The 15,686-nt window shown below is 43.1% G+C and overlaps 1 protein-coding gene and 1 long non-coding RNA gene across 2 annotated transcripts; one reads left to right on the top strand and one right to left on the bottom strand.

Moving 5' to 3' along the window:
* Window positions 1-1,707: 1,707 nt before the first annotated feature.
* On the top strand, window positions 1,708-13,884 carry LOC138954181 (uncharacterized). The gene is made up of 4 exons (XM_070326081.1): window positions 1,708-2,478; window positions 9,158-9,877; window positions 10,329-10,531; window positions 13,255-13,884. The coding sequence occupies exons 1-4, from the start codon at window positions 2,458-2,460 to the stop codon at window positions 13,793-13,795; spliced, it is 1,485 nt and encodes a 494-aa protein (XP_070182182.1). The 5' UTR covers window positions 1,708-2,457; the 3' UTR covers window positions 13,796-13,884.
* On the bottom strand, window positions 4,816-7,059 carry LOC138954184 (uncharacterized). Its single transcript, XR_011451744.1, has 3 exons — window positions 6,647-7,059; window positions 6,084-6,189; window positions 4,816-5,801 (listed from the first exon to the last, which is right to left on the bottom strand). It is a non-coding gene; the product is annotated as an uncharacterized lncRNA (long non-coding RNA).
* Window positions 13,885-15,686: the final 1,802 nt, after the last annotated feature.

Below are 15,686 nucleotides of genomic sequence, written 5' to 3'. Positions count from 1 at the left end.
ACAGACACATACACACCCACGTATACACACACAAAAGAGAGAGAGAGAGAGAGAGAGAGAGAGAGAGAGAGAGAGAGAGAGAGTGTGTGTGTGTGTGTGTGTGTGAGATAGTGTGTGGGGTTGTGTGTGTGGTCGTGTGCGTGTGTGCAGTGCGATTCCCCAGAAAACTAGCCCCAGGCAGATCGTCATGAAACTGTGAATACACATTCTTACAGATTATAGCCCCAGACGGGTTTTTTTTCAATTTTTTTCGATGAATGTCTTTGATGACGTCATATTCGGCTTTTGAAAGTTGAGCCGGCACTGTCACGCCCTCATTTTTGGATGAAATTAATTGAAATTTTTGTCAAGCAATCTTCAAAGTAGCCCGGACTATGTGCATTTCAGCTTGGAAGCTTAAAAACTTAATGAGTTTGGTCATTACAAATATCAAAATGCTAATCAAATTAAACATGTTGTAATTGATCACACAAATATGTCACCTTATTCTTTATTATTTCCTGAATCTTAAAAAATATAGATGTGTTTTATGTTTGGATCAAAAACAATCTCAGAAAATTAACAAGAATGAAGAAAAGTGCTCGTTTCTAGCTGTTAAGAGCTTTACGCACCTGCGCTATACTGGCTTGTCACTTCAAGCGATCAGTGAATGTCTGGGCGCTTGTCACGTGATTATGTCAGCGCTTTCTCGACCGCGGGGTATCGGTAAAGCTATTGTCTTTGTGATTTCGACAGATTGACTAAAATGTATTTATTTCACTGAACGCGACATGCTCGGTGTCAGAAGATATCCAGCACAAACACCTCATTCCTTGAACCGCGGTATGTAAGACAGTCACACAGTCAGGGTTGGCTGGGGTAGAGTCTACCCTTCGAGTGGTTATTATCACCTTGGAGCAGTGTGACACACTGTCAGGGTTGGTTGGGGTAGAGTCTACCCTTCGTGTGGTTATTATCACCTTGGTGCAGTGTGACACACTGTCAGGGTTGGTTGGGGTAGAGTCTACCCTTCGAGTGGTTATTATCACCTTGGTGCAGTGTGACACACTGTCAGGGTTGAGTGGGGTAGAGTCTACCCTTCGAGTAGTTATTATCACCTTGGTGCAGTGTGACACACTGTCAGGGTTGGTTGGGGTAGAGTCTACCCTTCGTGTGGTTATTATCGCCTTGGTGCAGTGTGACACACTGAGACTGTGCAACAGGGAAGTGTTTTGTTTTCCTTGTGTTCGTGGCCTCCCTTACCCGGATCAGTTCCAGTTGTGTGGCAGGCAGAGTAGGTTGCGTCCTCTGTGTAATTTGTTTGTCATAGTCTGTGGTTAAACAGTGTGTCATTACAGTGAAGTATATCGTCATTCTGTGCCGCTGCAGATGATAGGGAAAAGAGACTTTGTGTGTCAGTGTCTGAGACTGTGGTGACGATCTGAAGACGCTGTGGCAAATACCGTGTGTTTTGATTGTCTGTGGTGTGTTGTACATTCCCCTTCAGTGTGTGCAGTGACAGAAATACCCGGATGTTTAATGGAGGACACGATGTGAAATTGTCAGTGGTGATGTGTGGTGACTGTCTCTCAAACGAGACTTTTTTCTTGTTGGTTAATTAAAAGGACGTCACTTTATTATTCATTCAAAAAAAGCATGTGATGGAAAATCTCGTGCATGATGTATATTACCCAATATTGTCGGACTGTGTGATGATATCTTCTGCTATGGTCTGTTGAGACAGTGATATCAAAATCAAGACCGGAGGTCGAGATTTTGATATCACTGTCGAAACAGACCAATAGCAGAAGATATCATCACACAGTCAGTCAATGTTAGATATATTGCTAATTCTCTGGACATTTTGTACTTAGTGTAAAGAAATTACAAAAGTATTTGTCTCAGTTTTGGCTGTTCCATATCCCTCCCTCTGATTATTATTTCTTTTTGTTCACTCTTTTCTTGTACTTTTCGGTATTTCAAAATGTTTTTTCTTTCAAAAAGTCTTTAGTCACTTGCTCAACTAAATTCTGGAATCATTACATTTTCATATATATTTGTTTGTTTTTAAATTTAGGTGTTTTTGTTTTTGAAGTGGGGAAGCAATAAAGAGGTCGTCGATATCAAAACTGATATCGACGGAAATGTCGTCGATATCACTTTTGCACTGAGCTCAGTTTTGCCAAATTGACCAATGGAAATCCACGTAACATATGAAATAGCAATATTCTTGGATACATACAACTAAAACAATGTACGTCGAATGGTGCTACATAGGCCTACACTAACTGCTACCGTGATTGTCGCTTTAAAGACATCGGCGTCTTGTGAATTATGACCACACTGTTCAACTATACTCTAACCGCCATTGTGGATGCTTACAGTGACATGCTACGAGGATCTGGCCAATGGAGTTAAAGCAATGCAAGATTGTGTGAACTTACATGAACACTTGGTCTGATCAGTGTTGATCGTAGGATGGCGCAGCAAGGCGCAAGTGTGAGTATGAAGACTTTTTCACACAGTGCATTTACAATATATATACTACGTATGAACTGTGCAACAAATATCGTGACAATTTTCGTACCCCAACTTAGCCCAACATTCCCGTGTCATTTCATTTAAACTTTCTATGCCATTAATGGCACTCAACTTGGCTATCTGGCACACGTTTCGGATCAAAGATTATTCTTGTAACCCCATAAATATTGATCTGAAAAAAAGTTTCCACTTAAAAATCTACGAAAATTCAGAATAGGCACAACTTGGCAACTTTTACTTTCGAAGACTTCAAGAGAAAGTCACAGCAGTTAACCTGAACAGATTGTCATTGTTCAACTATGTTTCGTAATTGTTGTGTAATTATACATTTCCTATCGGTACATTTGTCAATTGCATGAGCGGTGGAAAACAGGAGGGTGTGACGTCACCTTGTAGGAGTACAAAGAAAAAAACACTGTATTTCAACAATTAATAATTACATTTGATATTTTGCTGATATTTAACTTCTTTATGTCAAGATCGGTCTTTTTAAACCCTGTGTATTGAAAGGAAGTTCCTCTTGAAATAGCAAGGGTACAATCTATAAATCAGAGAATCAACTATTTCGATGTTTTGCTTCCAAATACACATGTTTTGAAAGACGACTACGTGCTGTTAGAGTGTTATGTACACACTGTAAAGCCTTGCCCGTCACAACTGTGATAGGTCTCTTTGTCACACTGTAAAGCCTTGCCCGGTATTCCGTCACAACTGTGATAGGTCTCTTTGTCACACCGTAAAGCCATGCCCGGTATTCCGTCACAACTGTGATAGGTCTCTTTGTCACACTGTAAAGCCCTGCCCGGTATTCCGTCACAACTGTGATAGGTCTCTTTGTCACACTGTAAAGCCCTGCCCGGTATTCCGTCACAACTGTGAAAGGTCTCTTTGTCACACTGTAAAGCCCTGCCCGGTATTCCGTCACAACTGTGATAGGTCTCTTTGTCACACCGTAAAGCCCTGCCCGGTATTCCGTCACAACTGTGATAGGTCTCTTTGTCACACTGTAAAGCCCTGCCCGGTATTCCGTCACAACTGTGATAGGTCTCTTTGTCACACTGTAAAGCCCTGCCCGGTATTCCGTCACAACTGTGATAGGTCTCTTTGTCACACCGTAAAGCCCTGCCCGGTATTCCGTCACAACTGTGATAGGTCTCTTTGTCACACTGTAAAGCCCTGCCCGGTATTCCGTCACAACTGTGATAGGTCTCTTTGTCACACTGTAAAGCCCTGCCCGGTATTCCGTCACAACTGTGATAGGTCTCTTTGTCACACTGTAAAGCCCTGCCCGGTATTTCGTCACAACTGTGATACTGCCGTGTAAAGGCAGAAGGAAGCAAGTCCATGAAACATAGTTTCGAGAAAATCGACATTTTCTGTTTGCATCACTGTTTTGGAATGAAAAGCTTTAAATGATTTTTTTGTTTGCTGATAACATGTAGGGCATTATTGTGCGTTTCTGCTATGAATATTAAAACCCTCTTTTGATTCATCACTTAGAAATAATGATTTTTGTGGACTTACTGCCTTTTGCCGAATTAACTCCCTAAACTCATTCACTCAAAAATAATGGTAAAAGGCAGTAAGAGGACATACTGCTTTCTGCCAAATTATATCCCGACTTAAATCTTATTTTAAAAAAATGGCAAAAAGCAGCATTGGACTTACTGCTTTCTGCCATTATATATCCTGGTCGATATATCTGGCTGAGAAAAGGGCATAGAGCAGCAAGTGGACTTACTGCTTTCTGCTAATTTATTATCTCCGAAAATTGAAAGTAAAAGAAAATACACGCAACACTGCTTTTGGAACGTTTTTTCAAATGTTACTTTACGTCCAGTGATTTCGTGAATTTCTGAATGCACAAACAACTTCCTTGGTGAACAATTTGTATTTTCTTGTGTGATTAACTGAGACAAATGTTCCTGTTTTCTTAAATTTCAACACATGCTCAAGTTAGTCTTTGTCTTGGTTCCTCGTTTTGCTTATCATTCTGTAGTCGCTCACTCATGATTAACTTTATTGTTAATCCGTTCTTGTGTCATTGATATCGTTTAAAAAGATCATTATTTTTAATACAAGTCTTGATACTCTCTTTTGATATTCACAAGACAAATATTGACTTGAACGCAAGTCTTTTAACATTAAAATAAAAATCTAAGAAAACGTTTACACACACACACACGCTTTTTATCTTGCTGCTTGTCTGTAACACACACACACACACACACACACACACACACACACACACACACACACACACAAACACACACACCTTTTCTTTCCTTCTCACTGTCTTTCTCGCTTTCGTTTGCTAATAAGAATTAGAATCCAGGATCTGACAATAAGACGTTTTATTTATTGAGTGTGACTAACGATTTCCAAAGAACACAAAATTAAAGCAACAGCATGACAAAAATAACTAGTGTGTCAAGCCGCCATCATACCAGAATTAAGAATAGGTCATCGTGCAGTCTTGATTTCCAAAGTACACAAAATTAAAGCAACAGCATGACAAAAAGAACTGGGTTGACAAGCCGCCATTATACCAGAATTAACAATAGATAATCGTGCAGTCTTGATTTCCAAAGGACACAAAATTAAAGCAACAGCATGACAAAAAGAAATGGTTTGACAAACCGCCATTATACCAGAGTTAACAACATTATCGTGCAGTGTTGACTTTCAGCTGAAGTGTTCCACTTTTGAACAAAATTTGTTTAATTAGTCTTGAAAACTGTGTGATGAACTATATAACCATTTGTAGTTGTACACCATGCGCGCTACATTTGCTTGTAGAATTACATAGTAATTCACACACTGTCCACAAACATTGTAGTTGAGTGTTCAACTAGCAAAACCGGCCACAAACCTGCAAACTATGATGTAGTATATTCATTTATCACCCCATCTACCCCAGTTACAGTCTACATCCCTTCTAAAACTATTCACTGACATTCTGCCATCCGACTGATGACAATTATCAACTACAGCAATTAACTGGATGTAGATTTTTTTCCATGAGCCTGTTTGGATTTATAACTAACAAACAATCCCCCCACCTCCTCCCCCTCCTCGTCCCCACGTTCTGCATCTCTGCGCTCAGCATCTGTTATTGTCAAACTGAAAGTTGTCAGTATTACTCCTCTTCCTCTTCTTTGGCCCATAACCGTCGTATGTTGCTGGCATTTTCATCTGGGCAAGGTCCATTGTGGCCTCTTCTCCTGCAAGCCGAGGTGGTTGTATCTCGCAGTTGCAACCTGCCAGCAACGCTTACACATCTGTCAAATGAAAAAGGCAGCAAAAGTGAGACATTTTATTGACAAATCTCCTCCCCACCCTCCTTCACATTATTCTTTTCCTCTCCCGCGCACATCACCTCCCCCACCCCTCCGGGCTACTATAATGACAAACGATTACTGCTGCTGATGATGATACTAATACTACTGCAACGAAAATGATGTAAAGATGTTGCTCGTTTTAAAATATACCTCTTCAGCCCGAGAAAAGAAAGGAATGAAAAAATGTTGCACGCTATTTTTGGCTGTGTCAGTGAAACATACCTTGTTTTGGGCCCTTGAACATAAAGGGGCAGTGGTGGCGAGTATCCCTCAGACTGCATGTGTGCTGCAGCTGTCGTCGCTGCCTGTCCCACTTCGAATCACATTTCTGTCAAATACAATAGGACATAATACTTATTCCGATGGTTGGAAGCACAAAGAGACCGGATAACAATCCTCCAGTATAATGTCATACTGCCGTTCCAGATCTAACACGCTGTCAGTGCTCAAGACCACAAGTCACTCATTCTAGATCAAAACAACTATCTCTTTGTATTAGAAACATGCTATATGCATCCATAAATATCATGATGAAAATAGCAGAAGTGAATAGTCAAGAAGTCACGGTAGAAGTAGCGTACAACAACAAAACTATAATAAATGGGCATTTGAACTATGGCATTTTACTTTCTAGCTCCGTAATGCAAGTGCACATTGGAATACCCAAATCAGTCAGAAAATCAGTGTTGTCGTTGTAAATTCCCACACACCTATTGAGAGAGAGTCATTTCAGACCGGAACGCAAAACTGCCAACAACAAGAATGAAACAAACAAACCAACTTACTGTTGCTTCGGATAGTTGAACACGTCGGCAGCAGCTCTCATCGCCATTTTCCCCGACAAAGGCCAGGGAAATAATGATACAATAAGCTTAGTTCTGATTGGTTAACAGAAGTCAGGATTACAAAAGGGTGAACGCGATTGGCTAATGGACATAGAGCGCTAAACCATGCAAACTCGTTTTGAGGCTTGCAAGGAAGTAAGTCCAGTGCAAACCTGAAAACCAAAAGTCCCTGGACTTGCTTCCATTTGCCGATTTTTATCCTTCGATTACATTTTTTTTAGTGGACTTACTTCTTCAAAAAGTCCATAAATATTGATCGCACATCTTAGAAATTTTGACACAAGATGCGCCTTTTTCCCCTCTGCATTATGATATGAAAATCTCATTTTTGCCAAATTTGGACTTACTGCCTTCTGCCAATACACGGCAGGATAGGTCTCTTTGTCACACTGTAAAGCCATGCCCGGTATTCCGTCAGAACTGTGATAGGTCTCTTTGTCACACTGTAAAGCCATGCCCGGTATTCCGTCACAACTGTGATAGGTCTCTTTGTCACACTGTAAAGCCCTGCCCGGTATTCCGTCAGAACTGTGATAGGTCTCTTTGTCACACTGTAAAGCCCTGCCCGGTATTCCGTCACAACTGTGATAGGTCTCACTGTCACACTGTAAAGCCCTGCCCGGTATTCCGTCAGAACTGTGATATGTCTCTTTGTCACACCGTAAAGCCCTGCCCGGTATTCCGTCACAACAGTGATAGGTCTCTTTGTCACACTGTAAAGCCCTGCCCGGTATTCCGTCAGATCTGTGATAGGTCTCTTTGTCACACCGCCTTGCCCCCACCCGACCTTCACAGCACGATTCATTGCGAGGCAGTCAACCTGAACAAGTATAGCGGGGTTGGCATGTTACAGCCGTGCCCGCTGCGCTGTTCTGTGTACAATACTAAACTTGGAAACGCTCAGAGACATACATACAGAGACATACATACATATAATTATGTCTCTGGTCCTATAAATAGATAGATTACTGTAAAAGTGTCTCTGTATGACTAGACCTGTGAAGTGTCAGTGAACAAGTGTTAGCAGTCTTTATTTACTGATCCGTTGTGAATAGGTTTTCGGATTCCCATGTTTCTGTCTTGAGACACGATAGTGTACGTGCTTACTTCTACTGGGATCACTTATGCCTCGTATTCAGTTAATACCATTTATTATCTCAGGGCCGGCTTCTTTGTCTCAGTTAGCTCAATGAAGTGTATACCCTGCGTTCCCCCCGCGGGTTAGGGGGAAGAATTTACCCGATGCTCCCCAGCATGTCGTAAGAGGCGACTAACGGATTCTGTTTCTCTTTTTACCCTTGTTAAGTGTTTCTTGTATAAAATATAGTCAATTTTTGTAAAGATTTTAGTCAAGCAGTATGTAAGAAATGTTAAGTCCTTTGTACTGGAAACTTGCATTCTCCCAGTAAGGTAATACATTGTACTACGTTGCAAGCCCCTGGAACAAATTTTTGATTAGTGCTTTTGTGAACAAGAAATAATTGACAATATCTCCCCCCTTTCCCCGTCGCGATATAACCTTCGTGGTTGAAAACGACGTTAAACACCAAATAAAGAAAGAAAGAATACCCTGCGTATTTCCCTGGGAACAAAGTTTATCTTCCCAGAAACATAGCCTCAATCTCTTCATTTAAATAAACACCAGCTCAGCATGTACAGATATGACAAAATCCAGCTACAAACGCAAGACATTGCCTGTCTAATCTGCACAAATAACATGTACATTTCGTGTTTTGTGTGTTTATGTGTTTTGTTTTTGTTTTGATTTCTTAAATAACTAGCAGTCAGGGCCCGGCTTCGCCCGGGGTATTATAGCAGAGCCCCGAAAAAGTTACCTACCTTGCACTATACCCCCCGCGGGTTAGGGGGAAGAATTTACCCGATGCTCCCCAGCATGTCGTAAGAGGCGACTAACGGATTCTGTTTCTCCTTTTACCCTTGTTAAGTGTTTCTTATATAGAATATAGGTAATTTTTGTACAGATTTTAGTCAAGCAATATGTAAGAAATGTTAAGTCCTTTGTACTGGAAACTTGCATTCTCCCAGTAAGGTAATATATTGTACTACGTTGCAAGCCCCTGGAGCAAATTTTTTGATTAGTGCTTTTGCGAACAAGAAACAATTGACAAGTGGCTCTATCCCATCTCCCCCCTTTCCCCGTCGCGATATAACCTTTGTGGTTGAAAACGACGTTAAACACCAAATAAAGAAAGAACCTTGCACTATATAGGCTGTATTCACAAATCGAAAGGTTCATTATCGGAGGAAGAAAACAATGTCTCGAGAAACTATAACCCAGGTGCACATCTGTGGCTCCAGGGCAGTATGCATGTACAATATCTTGTGCTTACGTTTTCCTAAAATAGTTCCAAGCTCCTCGCAAAAACTACACAAATAAATAATTCTGAACACAATGCCAAATCAAATCGTAATATACATCGTTTCCTTCAGGGTGGCCGGGCAGCAGGTGTCAGTCAAGGGTCAGCTCCAGCCCACCCTGACAGGACTTTCTGGCGAGACAGGGTCAACGAGTGGTACCCCAGGTGGCGGGAGAGGACCTACTTTGTCCCTCCGGTCATCATGTACCGGACAGACCACGACACTGTTCAGGTGGCCGGAGTAGATGTCCGAGTTCCTAGACCTCCAGTGTCCAACCTGCCCCGCGGTGCTGCGCCAGCCCTGCAGGAGAGTGAGGTCTTGGACGATCAAACTCAGCAGAGAGTCTTGCATTGTCTCCGCAAGTTGTCTGAGGTGCAGCACGAGGTCATGTTTGTTCTCTCCAATCTCCGCTTTGAACACTACCTCAGTGAACCCTGCTTTGCGGCAGCTGCCAAAACACTTCCCAGACCCGTCGACCTGAAGAAACAAAACCAAGACAGGGGAGACTTTGACATTCTCATCATACACAGAAAGTACGGAATCCTGGCCTGTGAAATTAAAGCTGTCGGTGCTAAGTTTTCCTCTCTGTCTCTGACAGAGCAGCAGCAGCTGGACCTGATAGAACAGAAAGTGAAGCAGGCGATCAAGCAGCTAGATAAATCAGGTGACGTGTTAAGTCATCTCGTGTCTGACATGCCAAGCCCGCCACCAATACAGAAGACGCTGATACTTCCCAACGTCTCCACGACTCAACTCAGGCAGGTCCTTGACAACTCTCCCCAGCTGTTACAGGTACGGTGTTCATGTGATGGTTTTACCGTTAATTCGAAACGTTTCAGCTGCAGGAGGTCAGCTTGTTGTCTAATGATAAGAAGCGTTCTGTAATATGGGGATGGTCCAAGGGAGGTAACGTCACCTGTTCATTTCTTGTCTAATGATAAGAAGCGTTCTGTAATATGGGGATGGTCCAAGGGAGGTAACGTCAGCTGTTCATTCCTTGTCTAATGATAAGAAGCGTTCTGTAATATGGGGATGGTCCAAGGGAGGTAACGTCAGCTGTTCATTCCTTGTCTAATGATAAGAAGCGTTTCGAAATATAGTGATGGTCCAAGGGAGGTAACGTAACGTCACCTGTTCATTTCGTGTGTGTGTGTGTGTGTGTGTGTGTGTGTGTGTGTGTGTGTGTGTGTGTGTGTGTGTGTGTGTGTGTGTGTGTGTGTGTGTGTGTGTGTGTCAATCACAGGATCTATGTCAATGCCTTGGAGTACAAGGGAACACAGATCCTGTTCCACTGTGTGTGACGTCAGACCAACTGTCGGACATGGTGAACCCTCATGACGTCACTGACAGCATCACTAGACAACTAGGCCAATGGTGGCAAGCCCGGATGTCAGGGGTGGGAGCCGTTTCTTTGTCTGATGACATCTACCTGGAGCTGTTGGCACGGTGAGTTCACGGATTATAGCTACTCTCACTTTGTTATGAGATCCAAGAAGATCTAACAGAGAAGAGGAGTGTAATAATAATAATAATAATAAAGATAGCTTATATAGCGCCGCTTCACAAATTTAACTATGCTCTTAGCGCTGTACATCGAGATATAACAATTTCAATAATATAAATACAAAGATGATATTATAATAATACACATTTACAAATATCACTCACGTGCATACATCCTCGTGCACACCACGCGCATACACACTCCCACTCATTAACAAGTGCTTCCATCCCCCTGCCACTGAGATGTTCATATACCCCCCTGGACAAGCTCACACCATGTCCGTCTCCTCTCTGGACTGTACATACACTCAGCAAGAAAAAGAAAGACTAAATGCAAATTTCATACAGAACCCTATAGCTCAATCAAAGCTGAAGCAACTATACAACAAGTCGCGTAAGGCGAAAATACAATATTTAGTCAAGTAGCTGTCGAACTCACAGAATGAAACTGAACGCAACGCAACGCAGCAAGATCGTATACTCGTAGCATCGTCACTCCACCGCCCGTGGCAAAGGCAGTGCCCGTGGAATTGACAAGAAGAGCGGGGTATTCGTTGCGCTGAGAAGGATATAGCACGCTTTTCTGTACGTCTCTTCGTTTTAACTTTCTGAGCGTGTTTTTAATCCAAACATATCATATCTATATATTTTTGGAATCAGGAACCGACAAGGAATAAGATGAAAGTGTTTTTAAATTGATTTCGAAAAAAAAATTTGATAATAATTTTTATATATTTAATTTTCAGAGCTTGTTTTTAATCCGAATATAACATATTAATATGTTTTTGGGATCAGCAAATGATGGAGAATAAGATAAACGTAAATTTGGATCGTTTTATAAATTTTTATTTTTTTTTACAATTTTCAGATTTTTAATGACCCAAGTCATTAATTAATTTTTAATCCACCAAGCTGAAATGCAATACCGAAGTCCGGGCTTCGTCGAAGATTACTTGACCAACATTTCAACCAATTTGGTTGAAAAATGAGGGCGTGACAGTGCCGCCTCAACTTTCACGAAAAGCCGGATATGACGTCATCAAAGACATTTATCAAAAAAATGAAAAACACGTTCGGGGATTTCATACCCAGGAACTCTCATGTCAAATTTCATAAAGATCGGTCCAGTAGTTTAGTCTGAATCGCTCTACACACACACACACACACACACACACACACACACACACACACGCACGCACACACGCACATACACCACGACCCTCGTTTCGATTCCCCCTCGATGTTAAAATATTTAGTCAAAACTTGACTAAATAGAAACAAGTCGCGTAAGGCGAAAATACAATATTTAGTCAAGTAGCTGTCGAACTCACAGAATGAAACTGAACGCAACGCAACGCAGCAAGACCGTATACTCGTAGCATCGTCACTCCACCGCCCGTGGCAAAGGCAGTGCCCGTGGAATTGACAAGAAGAGCGGGGTATTCGTTGCGCTGAGAAGGATAGCACGCTTTTCTGTACCTCTCTTCGTTTTAACTTTCTGAGCGTGTTTTTAATCCAAACATATCATATCTATATATTTTTGGAATCAGGAACCGACAAGGAATAAGATGAAAGTGTTTTTAAATTGATTTCGACAATTTAATTTTGATAATAATTTTTATATATTTAATTTTCAGAGCTTGTTTTTAATCCGAATATAACATATTTATATGTTTTTGGAATCAGCAAATGATAGAAAATAAGATAAACGTAAATTTGGATCGTTTTATAAATTTTTATTTATTTTTACAATTTTCAGATTTTTAATGACCAAAGTCATTAATTAATTTTTAAGCCACCAAGCTGAAATGCAATACCGAAGTCCGGGCTTTGTCGAAGATTACTTGACCAAAATTTGAACCAATTTGGTTCAAAAATGAGGGCGTGACAGTGCCGCCTCAACTTTCACGAAAAGCCGGATATGACGTCATCAAAGACATTTATCAAAAAAATGAAAAACACGTTCGGGGATTTCATACCCAGGAACTCTCATGTCAAATTTCATAAAGATCGGTCCAGTAGTTTAGTCTGAATCGCTCTACACACACACACAGACAGACAGACAGACAGACAGACAGACAGACAGACACACGCACATACGTTTCGATTCCCCCTCGATGTTAAAATATTTAGTCAAAACTTGACTAAATATAAAAAGACACATTCAAGCAACAAATCTATGTGTGCACATTTGTTGTGTGAGACACTGCTTCAATAGACAGCTTTGTCCTCAAGAGACAGCATCAGCACACGTACAATATAATACTTGTAAAAAAACCGAAATAAGTCGAATAGTAAGTTTGAACAAAAAAAGTGTTTTCACGTGACGCCAGCCTCGGTCCGAGTCACACGCTGTGGTCCTTTCTGGCCGAGACTCAGTCAGAACTTAAGCTCCCATCCCGCCCCCCCCCCCCCCCCCCTCCCTCCCCCCCTCCCCCCCGGTGAAGATGAGAAGCATGTCAAACCCAGCCATGAAATTCATGACAGAAAGATACGGCAAATTAGCTAGTGATGATTTACTTTTAAAATACAAATCCTATCTCAATGTTTGCCTTTCCCTTGAAGCAGACCACAGCACTCACATTCTTCATACCTACCACCCCCACCCTCACCCCCACCCTCAAACACTCACTTACATCTCATTAACTGCTACATACTTTCTGCAGGTTCAGCGGCCCGGCAACCACGGTACAAGTATTCTGCAGTGTGAGGCCACGCCTTGCTATGGACCTCGTGAGAACTGAGGGGGAGGCGGCGGCTGAGACGGGGACCCGTTTCTCGCACATCATGCTGACCCCTCAACAAGTGGCCGTACAACACAGCAATCAACCGCTGATTTTCCTTTCGGGGCCTCCTGGAGTTGGAAAATCGGTTATGATTATTCTGAAAGGCTTGGATTTGCTGCGTCAGGGCCTGCATGTAGATGTCGTCAGTAGTGGGAAATACAGCCTGGCAGCTTCACACCTCGCTGTCTACCAACTACAACAGACAGCAGGACCAGCAGCTGCAGGGCGGATACATCTACATCACTTTGATCTGTGGAAGGGAGTCGAACAGCAGGCAGTTGATGAAGCAGTGAGGACACTGGTGGAGGCGGCCAACAAGCGAGGAGGTCAGGGACTCTACGTCATCGCTGACGAAGCGCGTTCTGGCAGGTGTGTACTTGTTGAAATAATCTTATTCACAAGTTACATCCATGAGAACTAGGTTACAGTGAGCTGTAGCTAACACTGTTATCAAACGCTTGAATACCACTTGATTTAGTTTATGTATCTACAGAATTCACCGTGAAACTGGACCAAGAAGTTCCCGACATATTCCACATTATCGTTCAAATTAGTGTTCTAATTTTTTTAACACAAGGTCATTTCGGTCAGGTTGTAGCACGCCTTCCTTTCACGTGTCCTTCGTCATCTGTGTCAGGTTGTAGCACGCCTTCCTTTCACGTGTCCTTCGTCATCTGTGTCAGGTTGTAGCACGCCTTCCTGTCACGTGTCCTTCCTCATCTGTGTCAGGTTGTAGCACGCCTTCCTTTCACGTGTCGTTCGTCATCTGTGTCAGGTTGTAGCACGCCTTCCTGTCACGTGTCCTTCCTCATCTGTGTCAGGTTGTAGCACGCCTTCCTTTCACGTGTCCTTCGTCATCTGTGTCAGGTTGTAGCACGCCTTCCTGTCACGTGTCCTTCGTCATCTGTGTCAGGTTGTAGCACGCCTTCCTTTCACGTGTCCTTCGTCATCTGTGTCAGGTTGTAGCACGCCTTCCTTTCACGTGTCCTTCGTCATCTGTGTCAGGTTGTAGCACGCCTTCCTTTCACGTGTCCTTCGTCATCTGTGTCAGGTTGTAGCACGCCTTCCTTTCACGTGTCCTTCGTCATCTGTGTCAGGTTGTAGCACGCCTTCCTTTCACGTGTCCTTCGTCATCTGTGTCAGGTTGTAGCACGCCTTCCTTTCACGTGTCCTTCGTCATCTGTGTCAGGTTGTAGCACGCCTTCCTTTCACGTGTCCTTCGTCATCTGTGTCAGGTTGTAGCACGCCTTCCTTTCACGTGTCCTTCGTCATCTGTGTCAGGTTGTAGCACGCCTTCCTTTCACGTGTCCTTCGTCATCTGTGTCAGGTTGTAGCACGCCTTCCTTTCACGTGTCCTTCGTCATCTGTGTCAGGTTGTAGCACGCTTTCCTGTCACGTGTCCTTCGTCATCTGTGTCAGGTTGTAGCACGCCTTCCTTTCACGTGTCCTTCGTCATCTGTGTCAGGTTGTAGCACGCCTTCCTGTCACGTGTCCTTCGTCATCTGTGTCAGGTTGTAGCACGCCTTCCTTTCACGTGTCCTTCGTCATCTGTGTCAGGTTGTAGCACGCCTTCCTTTCACGTGTCCTTCGTCATCTGTGTCAGGTTGTAGCACGCCTTCCTTTCACGTGTCCTTCGTCATCTGTGTCAGGTTGTAGCACGCTTTCCTGTCACGTGTCCTTCGTCATCTGTGTCAGGTTGTAGCACGCCTTCCTTTCACGTGTCCTTCGTCATCTGTGTCAGGTTGTAGCACGCCTTCCTTTCACGTGTCCTTCGTCATCTGTGTCAGGTTGTAGCACGCCTTCCTGTCACGTGTCCTTCGTCATCTGTGTCAGGTTGTAGCACGCCTTCCTTTCACGTGTCCTTCGTCATCTGTGTCAGGTTGTAGCACGCCTTCCTTTCACGTGTCCTTCGTCATCTGTGTCAGGTTGTAGCACGCCTTCCTTTCACGTGTCCTTCGTCATCTGTGTCAGGTTGTAACACGCCTTCCTGTCACGTGTCCTTCGTCATCTGTGTCAGGTTGTAGCACGCCTTCCTTTCACGTGTCCTTCGTCATCTGTGTCAGGTTGTAGCACGCCTTCCTTTCGCGTGTCCTTCCTCATCTGTGTCAGGTGGTAGCACGCCTTCCTTTCACGTGTCGTTCGTCATCTGTGTCAGGTTGTAGCACGCCTTCCTTTCACGTGTCGTTCGTCATCTGTGTCAGGTTGTAGCACGCCTTCCTTTCACGTGTCCTTCCTCATCTGTGTCAGGTTGTAGCACGCCTTCCTGTCACGTGTCGTTCGTCATCTGTGTCAGGTTGTAGCACGCCTTCCTT

The sequence above is a fragment of the Littorina saxatilis genome, unplaced genomic scaffold (assembly GCF_037325665.1).
Source record: "Littorina saxatilis isolate snail1 unplaced genomic scaffold, US_GU_Lsax_2.0 SUPER_16_unloc_1, whole genome shotgun sequence".
Lineage (NCBI taxonomy): Eukaryota > Metazoa > Mollusca > Gastropoda > Littorinimorpha > Littorinidae > Littorina > Littorina saxatilis.
The sequence above is the reverse complement of the archived record's forward strand: the minus strand, read 5'-3'. Positions and strand labels throughout refer to the sequence as shown.

Excerpts from the sequence above, each read along its gene's own strand:
- LOC138954181 (XM_070326081.1), top strand. The coding sequence starts at position 2,458 with ATGGCGCAGCAAGGCGCAAGT. Across the intron at positions 2,479-9,157 it reads TGGCGCAGCAAGGCGCAAGT|GGTGGCCGGGCAGCAGGTGT; the intron begins GTGAGTATGAAG and ends CGTTTCCTTCAG. Across the intron at positions 9,878-10,328 it reads ACTCTCCCCAGCTGTTACAG|GATCTATGTCAATGCCTTGG; the intron begins GTACGGTGTTCA and ends TGTCAATCACAG.